Source organism: Trachemys scripta, chromosome 3 (genome assembly GCF_013100865.1).
Source record: "Trachemys scripta elegans isolate TJP31775 chromosome 3, CAS_Tse_1.0, whole genome shotgun sequence".
NCBI classification, from domain to species: Eukaryota; Metazoa; Chordata; order Testudines; family Emydidae; genus Trachemys; species Trachemys scripta.
The window spans coordinates 6,756,434-6,769,790 of record NC_048300.1 but is presented as its reverse complement, the minus strand read 5'-3'; the positions used below and the strand labels follow the sequence as shown (position 1 = coordinate 6,769,790).

General features: G+C 43.6%; 1 protein-coding gene across 6 annotated transcripts in view; it reads left to right on the top strand.

Annotated features, from left to right (window-relative positions):
* Nucleotides 1-13,357, top strand: part of RIN2 (Ras and Rab interactor 2) — a 118,914-nt gene that overhangs the window by 47,373 nt on the left and 58,184 nt on the right. For 4 of the 6 annotated variants that reach the window (XM_034764043.1, XM_034764050.1, XM_034764042.1 and 1 more), the window contains one exon: nt 1,622-1,714. In XM_034764043.1, the coding sequence (XP_034619934.1) occupies nt 1,622-1,714 (93 nt within the window). Of the gene's footprint in view, nt 1-1,495; nt 1,715-13,357 lie in introns of those variants that run through there. The other 2 variants (XM_034764046.1, XM_034764048.1) reach the window with 2 other exon arrangements.

The following is a 13,357-nucleotide window of genomic DNA, read 5'->3' as shown; positions in this document are numbered from 1 at the left end:
GCGCTGAGGCTCCTGGAGAGGAGCGGAGGCGGGAGCCTCAGCCGTTCTCTTGGGGGTCCCTCTGGAGCCCGGGGCCTGGGGCAAATTGCCCCCCTCCCCCCCGGGCAGCCCTGAAACCAGTGGAGTTTGAGGTCAGTTTGGTTAGGCGTATAGAATTCAAGATTCAGATTGAAAGTCTCTTGAAAACAGGCTCATTCCTGATTTTCCCAGCCCTAATACTTTTCTTTCTGGCCGCACCTCATAAGTGAAAAACGATCACCTCTTCTAACCTTCTGCACTTTCAGATTAGCTCTAGAAATGGGCACAGGTTCAGGGCGGGGCGAATGGTAAGCTTCCTGCTACATGCTAAAATGAAAGAAAATACTTGGTTTTCTCCCTCTCTCCTCTTCTAGCTCATAGTTTTCCCTCTCGTTCTTTTGTAGGTCTTTTATCTGTTGCTTCTCCACTCTTTTCAGTCACCCGTTTAGTATTATTTTTTTAACTCCTCCTTCGTCCTTGACCTTGGTCTTTGTCCTTTTTGGCTCCTTCTAATAATGCCAATAAAGGAAAGCAAGAGTGGCTGGTGGTGGTTGTTTTTTTTTAAAGCTCTTGCAGACATTTTTGGCTCAGCTGCTACTTTCACTCAGACTTAAACTGCAGCTATTCGATGCACTCAATTTTTCACTTACGTTTGTATACAAACAAGCGTCACGTTTTCTGTGATATGGTACATTTTGCATATCCAAGATTTGTAGATAATTAGGTGAAAACGCCAACATAATAAACTAATGTAATTTAATGAAGTGGGGGCGGGGGGGGGGGGGGGGGAAGGAGGAGAATGAGTTTTTAACTTAAGGTGAAAAATGATGACGAAGGACTGCAGATTTTGACCTTTGTTTAGTTCAGGACTATGTTTGCAGGAAATACAAGCTTGAGTCAATTGAGACAGTTTTCAGCTAAATATATTTATGGATACATGCTTATAGTAAAGATATGTTTGTGCAGTCATTCTATTCAGTGAATCACATTTTATTCATCTATGGAAAAAGGTGATATCTTTGTAATTGCTATGGGAAAAGGTGATATCTTTATAATTGCGTCCCCAGTATAAATTTCTCTGATGCAAGGGTCAGAAAGGTTAATGATTATTTCATCGTCTTAAAGTAGGATTTCCCCCTCCCCCCTTACATTTACAGTAACTTGTTCTCTGTCCCTTGCTGATGATATTTTTTTCTCTGATCAGCTACATTAACGCTGTAATCTTTGGGAGCGGATTGTGGTGACATCGAACATTTGTTCTATTTGTACTTCAGACTGAGGTCAAGCAAACAAACAAAGCAATCATTATGTTTTAGCATTCTTTTTTAATGAGTGCATTAAAATCCTCTCAGAGAGCATTACAGGATCAGTTGTGAAGGGGAAGGGGGGAGAAACGGAACTTCTAGTAGCTGTCTTTTGAAGCAGTGCAATTTATGGGAAATAATAGACAAAAAGGATATGTAAGGGCTTTGGTGGGAAATCAATGGCACTATGTTGTTGACGGAAAAAGATCTTGGCAGCACTGTTGTTGTGACTGTTCCTGTGGCTTAGAAAGGAATTTCCTACAGACTGGACTAACCTTTAAAAATGTCTCTACTTTTAGGAGTTCAAGACGTTCAGTGGAGTCTTCCCAGGGAAGATGTCGTCTGTGACAATGGAAGCCCGTTGTCTGGAAAAGAGAGGAAGTTTCTTTAAGGTAAAAGGAAGATCTGATTTACTTCAATAATTAGGAAGACACATTTGCTTTGAAAAGTATGGCTGTTTATAATCTCACTACCAGCTGCAGAGAACCTTGGTACTTTTACAAAGCTATGCTGCGAGAACTTGCCTTAGCACAGTTGGAAGTTTATCCTGTCTTCCAGCAGTTTAGGATTTTGTAATTGAACAGACAAATACAAACACAAAGCACATGGCTTTATGTGAAACTGATGCTGCAGAATATGCCAAACAGCCTTTGATATGTAGAGCGCTTTATTTGTAAATTGGTAAGCATCTTACTATGTGTCTCACTTTACAAGTTTTCCGGTCTAATTTAAAGTCCAATCCTTTCATTTGTGTTTTTTTTGCTATATACTGTATATAACTATACATTCTGTGTAAAGGTTTCTCATGGCTTTCCCTGCATCTGCTACTGACAGTACACATTATACACACACACACACAGACATCACCTGTTCTTAAAGTTCTTACAGCAGGTATTGCTGTAGTTGAAGTTGCAAGACAACTTTGACTTTTTTCATTCTAACTCCTGATTTTGCTTTGTTCATAATTTTTCTGAAAAAATTCTCCCTTTGGTTGAATCTTTCTGTGCTTAGTTTCAGTCCATAGATTATTTTACGAAAACTTGTAGAAAAAGTCTTTAATGGTTTTTGAGTTACCTGAGCATGAAAAAATATATTGTTTTTCTACTTTAAGCCAATATTTAAGATTTTTTTTTAATGTACTGATAAACTCAAATGACTGGACTTTTAAAATTCTGGATTTCGTACATGGCTAGTCCTCAGTGAGGAATAGCTGTGTCAATTCTGAGACCATATTTTAAAATACCCGGTTAAAAGTGACCTGAAAGTGGAGTTCATGCATTTACTGTTAAATAATGTACTAAGTTTTAAGCTACATGCTCATCTGCAACACTATGGAATAGCAAAAAACATAATTGTGTAACACACAGTCCTACAATCGGGATTTTTCTTTCTTCCACTCCCCTGAGTTATATATTTGTAAATAAAAACAAGGAAATTAAATGCAACAACCATTTTTCATGTGACATTAAGACAGCAAATTTCAACACAACAATCACAAAATTGGAACAGTAAAAGTTTACATAGCAACATTGATTTACCCCATGGTGCACAAAGATATAACAAGATCTAGTGGCTGGAAGTTGAAGTTAGACAAACTCAGACTAGAAATAAAGAGGAATTTTTTAACAGTGAGAATAATTAATCATTGGAACAATTTGCCAAGGGTTGTGGTGGATTCTCCATCACTGGCAATTTTAAAATCAGGACTGGATTATTACTAAAATAGATGCTGTAGTCCAAACGGAAACTATTTCAGGGAATTATGGCCTTTGTATTATACCCAAGGTCAGACTCAATTATCACAATTGTTCCTTCTGGCTTTGGAATCTATGAATATTTTTTATTACTACTGTAGTTGGTATGTTAAAAGTATACTTAATGTGCAGAGAATGTGTGAAGTTAGTTAACTCTCTGTTGCACCAACAATGTATTGTTGGATTGCGGTTCGTTTTATATTTTCATTTTATTTAAGAAATCCTTTTTCCCTCCTGAAGATAAGGATATAATGAAAGCTTTTACACAGAAGGTTGTTGCATGCTGACATAAAAATCATTAGTTTGTGATGTGGAAAATGTCTGTGACTCCTAGGGGGCGTGTGTGTGTATGTCTGAGGTTTTGATGATACTTGCCCTTTTGGATATTATCTGCCTGTACATTACAATGAAAACAGTGTTACAATAGACAGTGAGGACACTGCAGGAACACTTGTTTTTTAAATTTAAGAATTTGCAGTTATCTTCCCTGCTAACTTAGGGTCAGATCTTCTGAGGCATTTAGATGCCTAAAGATGCAGATAAGCATCTAGTGAGATTTTCAAAAGCATCTAAGAAGGCTAGACGCCTAATTCCCATTTAGGCCTTTTTGAAAACCCCGCTTGGTACCTATCTATATCTTTAGGAGACTAAATGCCTTTGAAACTCTGGCCCTTAGACCCTTTTTAAGTTGCTTAGACCAGTACACTGGATGAAACAGATATTAAGAAATCCATCCACCATGGCAATATACACATTGGGTTTATTGAGAGGAAATGCTAATAGCTTCACATAGGATATTGGTTAATGCTCTCTGATTCTTAGGATACTGTTTTAGCTGTCACAGTGGCATACAGGTACTGATATCCTATGTTTCAATACAAAAGGCCAATGAACCTGTCCATTCTGCACTGCAGAATAGAGCTAAAGTGTAAGAATTGCATGAAATGGGCCAGGAGGACATTTATAGAAGGATGGAAAAGAACCAACAGCCTGGCACACCGTCTGAAGCACTGACACCAGTTGGGGGTTCTATGGATTTGGAGGGGAGATCTAACTGCTCAGAGCTGGGTGACAGTGTGGTGCCCCTGCTATAGGCATCATGGGCTCCTCAGAATCCCACTGAATACTCCTTGGAAGTGCCTGAATTCCTGAACAACATTAACTTCAGATCCAGTGTTTTTTACCCTCACTAAGCTAATCAGGAGCATCTGCTTGGGGAAGGCACGCCCTGTGGATTCCCCAAAACCAATGGGCCAGAGCTTTCCACAGATCCTTAGGCTCCCCATGAATAAAAAGTCTACTACCCCCTCCCCCATTCCCACCCGTTGTGCACCGCTACAGATTCCCACTTCCCCAGGGAGCATGTGTCAGGAACTATCCTGCTGAATTTTTGACCTAGCTGTTCCCCCTTTTCATTGCCGAGTCAACCCAAGTGATTAGCACCTGGGGAACTCAGCCTGGGTGTGAGCAGCCACACTGCAAAGCCATAACCCATTTACTGCATCCTCCCCATGGGTGTCGCTAGGATGCTGTGCACTGCAACCGCTCAGATTCTTTCCCAATGAATTGTGGGAGAACTGGTTTGTCACTTTGGGCACATGGTAGGGAATTGTGGGAAGGAATTGGAGGACATTGAGTGGTTTAGCCCGCAATCTTACTGCGAAGTGGGTGGATTGCCCACCCAAATGAAAGCAACACTTGGGTTTTGGCCGATGGCTCAGATGAGCGGCTGGCTTGGATTGAAAGTCCCTCTAAACTTGGGGGAGAGGATTTTGTGTGGATGGGAGAGGAGTTGGGGCAACACCTGTTTAGAAGCATGAGTTAACTCTGCAGTGAAAAGGTATCCACAGAGTGATTCTCCACTAGGAAAATCTGTAATTCTGCCCCAGCTCTACTGACAGCGTAAATAGTAGTGCAGACCAGACACAGGCATTTCTGTTTAATTCTGCTCCCGGACCAGTCTGCACTCCACCTTACACCACTGCTGAAAAAGTACAAGTTTCTCTAATGTAGACAGGGCCTGTAAGTAGTGACTGAAATGCTAGGAGGGCTGGCTGGTGCTGAATTAATATGTTTGGATTGTTTTGGTCTTAGAATATTGTCATACTGCTGCAAACTTAGTTACTTGACACTGAAGAGATGGCTCTTTCAGAAATAATGGTATTGACTCTCTTTGCCTGGCATTGCTGCTAACATACATAAAAAGCTAAAATGTAACTGACCCTGGCAGCTGCCATCCTGCTGAGTCTTACTTGCCCCGCCTTCCCCATCTGTTCTGGTCACACCCTAATCTTCCCCCCAGCAGGTTACATTCCAGACATTTCACAGCTGTTGCCCTTCCCGCACCAAGGCTGAAAACATCTCTTGCTGTCTGGAATCCCTCCCAGCAAATTGTACCCTAATGCCTTGTCTACAGAAGAGACATTTGGTATGCCTAGCATGCCAGCAACACTTCATGTGCCCATGAACCTCTGTGCTCCCAATGGTGCAGAGACAAGCACAGCAGTTTGGATTAGACTTGCTTCCAGCAAAGCTAACCATGGTGTGCCTCTCATGAGTGCCAGTATGAATGAGCATAGCTTACATAATAGCTCCACTGGTTTAAACAGTCTTTCCAGAAGGCATTCTGAAATCTCCCAGAAGCCATTGCTTCAGGGAACTGTGCTGGGGGCTGTGAGGTAGGTATTCGGAGGACAATGCAACTGCATTGCAAGAGCAGCTGTCTGGCAAAAGTGCATTAAAAGCAGCATTGGTACTTGCCCCAGTGAAATCTCACCAGTTCAGTTATAAATGGATCAGTTCTCCAGAGTAGAATCAGCGCTACAGTGTGTCTACACTATAGTGTTTTGTACCAGTTTTCTAATAAAATCTTAGTGATGCTGGTGCTAGTAAATGCAGTGCTTAAAATGGCCAGAAATGTGTGTGTAGGGGGGGAGGGAGTGCGTAGGATGTCTCCGTATCCTCACATCAGTTAATCCTCCTGCCCAGCAATTAATTCTGCATCCCAACTCCCAAATCAATTTTGCCCAATCTATTCTGTCCCCTCCAGCCCCGCCCCTCAGTCAATTCCCCTCCCTCCGCCCCTCCCCCCACCCCTGCTCCTCCTTCAGCTCCTGGGGTCCCTTTATTCCTCTCTCTCTGGCCTGGGGTCAACACTCCTTCCCAGGCTGGGTGATTCAGGGAGAGTGGAGGAACTGTTGTTGCTTGGAGGGGGAGGACGAGGGAAGGGAGCTGCCTTGAGGGGATGGGCTCTTTCTGCTCCCTTCTCCCCCTCTCTTTGTGTGAGAGTGATGTTCTCTTGCTGAAGGGGGAGGGGAGGAAGAGAACTGTGCCTGTTTCCTGCCAACTGCCCTACCTACCCCAGGAGACAGGCTGAGGCAAGTGGAGAAAAGCAGCCAGTCCAAGGTGGCTTTCTCCCAGGTGGTACTAAGAATGTGCAACTTTGAGCTGTCCAGCTCACTTCTTAGAAATTTTATTTCTCAAGTCTGTGAGCCCCTCAACCTGACGTACTTCAAGCACTGAGCAAATGTTGGAAGCAGTGGAGAATAGAGGGCTCAAGTGTTTTAACAACTGGCACACCGATAACTGACACCTTATCTACATTAGAGCTTACGCTGTTGCTAGCATTGGTATTGCTGCACCACTGATGGAAAATGGGTACAAAATTTCCAAGTGTAGACAAGTCCCTGGAGTCTGGTACTCAAGGTTCAACCAATTGGGAGATTTTCCTCTTTCTCCCCTCTACTCCGCTCCTTGACGAAGGATGGTCAGTATCTGTGAACTGTGCGCTATATGTATGCTGGAAAGGTGGCAGTAGAGGGTGTCCACAATAGTGCAGTGGGACATATGGGTATGGCAGGTCAGACACAACCCTACTTGCTGTCTGTCCTGCAAGATGGATCAGAACTACCTACAGCCATGGAGAAGTTAAAACTTCTGTAGGCATTTCTTAGCTAGTATGTCGGGTTTGAATTGTAATGCTATAGCCTGGGGTTTAAAAAAAAACCCAAAACTTAAAGGAGTTAGGTGCTCATCTTCCTCTGAATTTCAAAGGGATTTGGACACCTTAAGTTCCTTGGAAAATCCCATCCGTACTCATTTTAAAATATATATTTATCAATCCAGCTGTTGTTTAAAAACCAAAGTGCAAGTCTTCCTTTTAAGTCCTTAGCTGGCAGTGGACGTGCCTAGACTCCCCAGCACATAGGGGGTTATAATGTTAATTGACAAAGCATCATGTCATTAATTTTCACTTTGACAGCTTCATAGTCCGATTACAATGACATACTTGCATGCTAAAATGCTCCGTTAATGAAGTACAGATTTTGTTTGTCTATTATTTTAACACAGTCTTATTAGGCAAGTCATTGGAAAACAAATGAGGCATGAGTTATATTGCAGTGATAGAGCTTTTTCCCCTGTGGTAACTTACGGAAAGCCTCATGCAATCAAAAATAACCAGGTTCATTTGGGGATAGAATTAGCTTCTCCGTTTTTGGAACACATCCTGGTTATGTCCTGCTTTGTATAAACCCAGCCTTTGTGTTTATTTGGTGGCAATCAACAGTCTTTTTCATTTCGAGTGAATGGCCAGGCAATTCATTAATATGATCAAGCTATCTCAATTTCTCAGGAGTATGTGGAGATTATCTTCAGACATGGTGGAGGCCAGGAGTTTAGGAGGATATGTATGGTCTACATTGACTTCAGTGGGACTTAAGCACATGCATTGTGCTTTACTGAATCGGGTCTTGATGATTTTTTTTTTTTTTTTTTTTTTTTTTGGTAAGTGAGATGCTCTCATTAGTTTATGTATAATTGTTGAAAACTATTGCTGTTTTCAACTAAGAAACAAACAAAACAAGACCTCATGGTAACTAAAACAAACAAACACAAACTGACCATTTTATCTCCTTTATTTCAAGCCTCCTTATTGTAAGACAATTATATTAGGAGACCAAATTCTCCAGGTTATGAAGGCTTCTTTTTGACACTATAGCAACATAAGCAGCTGTAACATCAATTTAACTGGTCACTGAAGATTTCCACCCTCCTTTCTCCTCCTTCCCCATGTAAGGGATTTTTTGGGTGGTACAAGCACTTCCTGCCAGCCTTGCGCACTGGTATGTGGGTAACTAGACAAAAAGGGGTATGATTAGGACACGTGTGTGCCCTAGTAATCTCTAGCTACCAGAATGTCCCCTTGTGACATTAGCAGCCAAAGTAAAAACAGCCCCAAGGCTGCTCTCATTTTTGCCAGGGACCAGTCGAGTAGGTGGATGGCCCTTGGATTGGACGGGTGGAAATGTGGCTCAAAGCTACCTTTTCATTCCCACTGGAGAATTGTGCTGAGTACAGTTTGGCTGTAGCTCAGGATCTAGGCTAGAACATCTTGGCAGTTTCAAACAATCTGTGTATTCAGGCTGACTACATTCCTTTTGTATTGTACAGTTGGAGAGCAGATGTATTGGTGACGTCTTTCACTCTACAGGGGTGTTTCCTTCTCTTTCTCCATATGTGGGGTCATTAGAGCACAGCTAAGTAATGTAACTGCATCTGGATGAGATAGACAAGAAAACACTTCAAAGTTCAGATTTAAAAAAGAATGCTATATTATTTTCTCTTTTTTTTAATTTTTATTACTGCACCCAAATATTTTACTTAGTCTTTCATTGCTTTGAGTTTGGAAGGCATATCAGAGACATGTTCATATCCATGACGACTCCTAAGATATATTTCTCAGAATGTCCTCCCAAATTCACAGCCTGTCGTCATAGGAGAATTTAGGGACATTTTGCTAATATGTTTTATTTTACATTTATTCCAGTTACATTTAATCTGCTGCCCAGTTTCCGAATGTACTTAAATCTATCTGGAATGTCTTGCCATTCTCAGTACCTTTTACTATAAAAAAACCAACCAACACAAAAAAAACTCCTAATAGGTGTCGATGGCAAACTTCATCAACTTGTTGTCCTTTCTCAATAATATTGAAATGGTCCCCACTGTAATAGCTTCTGAGCACCTGGTAATTTTTAATGTTCATTCTCACAACGGAGGAAGCTAGGGAAATATTACTATTCCCATTTTACTAAAAGACTAAGGGCATATATGCACTTATTGGGGATCAGCGCTGTGGTGATCAATCCATTGGGGGTTGATTTAACAGGTCTACTGAAGACCCGCTAAATCGACCGCAGATCGCTCTCCCGTCGACTCCGGTACTCCACCGGAACAAGAAGTATAAGGTAAGTCAATGGGAGAGTTTCTCATGTTGACCCAGCGCGGTGTAGACTCCGCAAAAGGTCGACCTAAGCTTTGTCCAGGCCCACCGAGAGCGATTCTGGGCCCCAGGTCCAGGGTCATCCCTGATGGGGGCGGGGCCCGGGGTGAAAGTGATGATTCGTCACTTCTGACACCGTTACTTCTGGGACCGACCATGCCAGCCTGCGGGGGCCCCCAAAGCGCAGGGCCCGGAGCAGTCGTGCACGTCCGTAGGAGCCCTGCGGCCCACCTGGGCGATTTAAAATGGCCCGGGGCTCCCGGCTGCCGCTGCTGCTACTGCAGCAGTGGTGGTGGCCGGGGGCCTCCAGGCCCTTTAAAATCTCAAGGGCCCCTGGGCACTTGCCCTCTCACCCCTCCACCCCACCCCCGGGTGTAGACCATAGTATAGATCTGTCCTAAGTGACTCACCCCAAGGTCACACAAGATTTTTTTTTTTTTTTGGCAGAGAATTGAATCTTCATCTCCCTAGTCCCAGGTTAGTATCTAACCAACAGGTCAGGTCATCCTTCCTCTCTGTTGGCTCCCCCAACCGTCAAAACATTTTAGAGGGACCCATCTATTGTCTGTCTTCCCTGAAAATAAACAGTTTCTAAGACTTGCCTGTTACTTAACCAGATTTCAATCCATAACAGAGTTAAATGTTACCAGCCCAAGGGAGGGGATATTAGAAATTCCTGGCTCACGGCACAAATTGCAAGTTGCTGAAGTATATAAATACTTCAGTTCTGTACAGACATTGGGAAAAGTCCACAAATAGGAACTCTTGAGCATTCGGCCATCATTGGCTTTTTGCCAGGTTCTTATACAGAACGCCCTTTGAGAATTGCTGCACTCCACTTATCAAAACAGGAAGGAAAAAGCTCAGATGCCAAAGAGGATGCAAGGCTCCAGAAAGAATGAAAAATGGAAATGCTGGGGGGAAAGGGAGCTAGAGCAGAGAGTTGCTTCCTGATGAAGTACAGCATAGGTCCTTGTTTTTAGGCTATGCTCCCTTTCCAGGTTAGAAATGTTTATCCTCCTTTTTCCATCTTAGCTATTTTAAAGGTCTGAGGGTATTCCCTTGGAAACATTCAGCGGTTGCCACTACAGTTGATCTTTGAAGTGCATTATGAGCAACTTGGAGGTTTCATAAATTCACAGTGAACTTTTAGTTACATTGCAGTACAGAAGCAGGTAATGCATCTGCCATGCAAAGATGGGCATCGTTTTTTTTTCTAACCGATGTCCTGCAACATCCATCTAGACAAAAGGCACCTGTTTTGCAACACAGACTTTTTGCACCAGTCCAATGGATAGAAAGACCCACCTGAAAAACCAATAGTATGGACAACTTTCCGAGGGCTATGTGAGATAGGAGACTAGATTATCCATTGTAGCTGCACTCCTCTAGACACAGGGCAGTAGTGTGTGGTGATGGGAGGGGGACTTCTGGGAGATGGTTATAGGTCTCTGATTGTGTGGTGCTTGGCCCCAAAGTCTGTTAGAATAGCTTAGAATAGCAGTTCTCCAACTATAGGTTGGTACCCCAAAGTGGGTCACAACCCCATTTTAATGGGGTCACCAGGGCTGGCTTAGATTTGCTGGGGCCCAACGCAGAAGCCTGAGCCCCGCCTCTTAGGGCCGAAGCTAAAGCCTGAGGACTTCAGCCCTGGGCAGCGGTGCTCAGATTACAGGACCCCTGCCTGAGGCTGAAGCCCTTGGCTTCGGCTTTGGTCCCCCACCCAGGGCAGTGGGGTTTTGGCTTTGGCCTTCCCCCACCCAAGGCAGCAGGGCTCAGGCAGGCTTAGGGCTTCGGTCCCCCCTCCCTGGGGTCGTGTAGTAATTTCATTGCACCGCGGTCCCCTTCTGACAACAAAAGTTTGAGAACCCCTGGCTTAGAGGCTGTTCTGACTTATACCACTGGTATAAGGTCCTAAAGATGGAAAGCAGAGTGGAAGAGCAATTTCATCAGTTCAGGAGCAGAGGAAACTGATGTGCATGAATAGCAGTGGTCTATTCCATTTGTGGACAGTGTATACTAATCAGTATACCATCTGTACTAGCCTTCAAAGTCTAGGCCTATGGGATGAATATTGTTGGCTGACATTAAGCATAATGGGTTGCAGTATAAAAGAAAACGGGTGCGTGTGTGGTTTTGAGATGCTCGTATTTTGCAATTTCGTTCCTGGATTTTGTGAGTGTAAATAATTAGTACTTGGGTAATGTTTGGAATAGGTTTTGTTGGGCAATATCATGCCAGAGAAGAGTTCTGTGGTTGCTGATGTATACTATGATGGTATGCTAATATGTGACGTCATGTACTCTGGGTCATGATAATGATTATTTGGGTTTATAATGGCTGTGTATTTCTTCAAATGAAAATGAATGGCTAAATGATGTTATTACAGAATTTGACCTTGAAAAGGGTTTTCCTTTTTTGGATTATTTCTGAGGAAGCATTGTGGATGTGAAACTGGTTGTTATATATGTAGAAATTACTGACTTAATTTAAACATTGGATTCCAGATGATGACTTTCTATTTCCACCTAGGCGTTTACTCTGTGTGGTGGTGTTTTATTTTTTTATTCTTTGTATATGTGCACCAATGGTCCCAGTTTCAGTAATTCCTGTAGTATTGGCTTTGGTATCAGTATCTCATTGCCATGAATAATCCCTGTAAGATCTCTGCAGATCACTTCCATGGTCTTAAAGCTTATGATTGCTATGAGCTTGGTACAGAGCCTGCAAACCGAAATGTATTTCCATCTGATCTTTTAAGAAAATTTCCTCAAAATATTAGTCTTTTGGGGCCTGATCCAAAACTCCTTGAAAGTCAGTGGTCTTTTTTCCATTGAGTTAAATGAGATTTCAAACAGACCCTTTGTGAAGGCAGAACTGAATTTCAAGAATTCAATTATATTGGGCCTGATGAGGTAACGAGCACCTGCAACTGCATTGACCTCACTACATCATAACTGTTGTCATTATGTCAAGTATCAGGGGGTAACCGTGTTAGTCTGTATCTACAAAAACAATAAGGAGTCTGGTGGCACCTTAAAGACACAAATAAATCTGTTAGTCTTTAAGGTGCCACCAGACTCCTTATTGTTTTTGTTGTCATTATATGTTCAGCGTTCTAGCTGGTAGTTTTGGGTAGAAGTGTGTTTGTTAAGAGCGCCATGTAAAGATCTGCACACAAGCTGCCCTTTTTGGTGTACAACTGTGAGGAACTGGGGGATCTGTCTGGACAGCAGTGGTCACCAACTGGTAGATTGCAATTGACTGGTCGATCCTGGAGCCTCTGACAGTTGATCGCGATCTCTGTCCGCTAACCGGGAGCTGCCCGAGGTAAGTGCCACCCACATCCCAACCCCCCGCCCCAGCCCTGAGCCCCCTCCTGGAGCTGCACCCCATACCCCCTCCTGTACCCCAACACTCTGCCCCAGCCTGGAGCCCCATCCTGCACCCAAACTCCCTCCCAGAGTCTGCACCCCACACCCCCTCCTCACCCCTACCCAAGGCTCAGCCCAGAGCCACCTCCCACACTCTAAACCCCCCAGCCCCAGCCCAGAGCCCACACCCCCTTCCCGCACCCACCTTCCTGTCCCAACCCCATGAAAGTGAGTGAGGGTGGGGGAGAGCGAACAATGGAGGAAGGGGGAATAGGAGAGGGGTGGGGCCTTGGGGAAGGGGCGGGGTAGATCCTGGGTGGCACTTAAATTCAAAGTGATCTTGTGCGTAAAAAGGTAGCAGACCACTGCTGTACAGTCTGTGCATTCTGTGTGAGATTATAAACTCTCTCTAACATAGTAGTCAAGGAAAACCAAGAAATGGTAGGTAAATTGTATAATGGCTGACAGGGGTCAGGCTGGAGACTCTTGCCTATATGCTCGGGGTCTTACTGATCGCCATATTTGGGGTCGGGAAGGAATTTTCCTCCAGGGCAGATTGGCTGAGCCTCTGGAGGTTTTTCGCCTTCCTCCGCAGCATAGGGCAGGGATCTCTAGCAGGAGGGT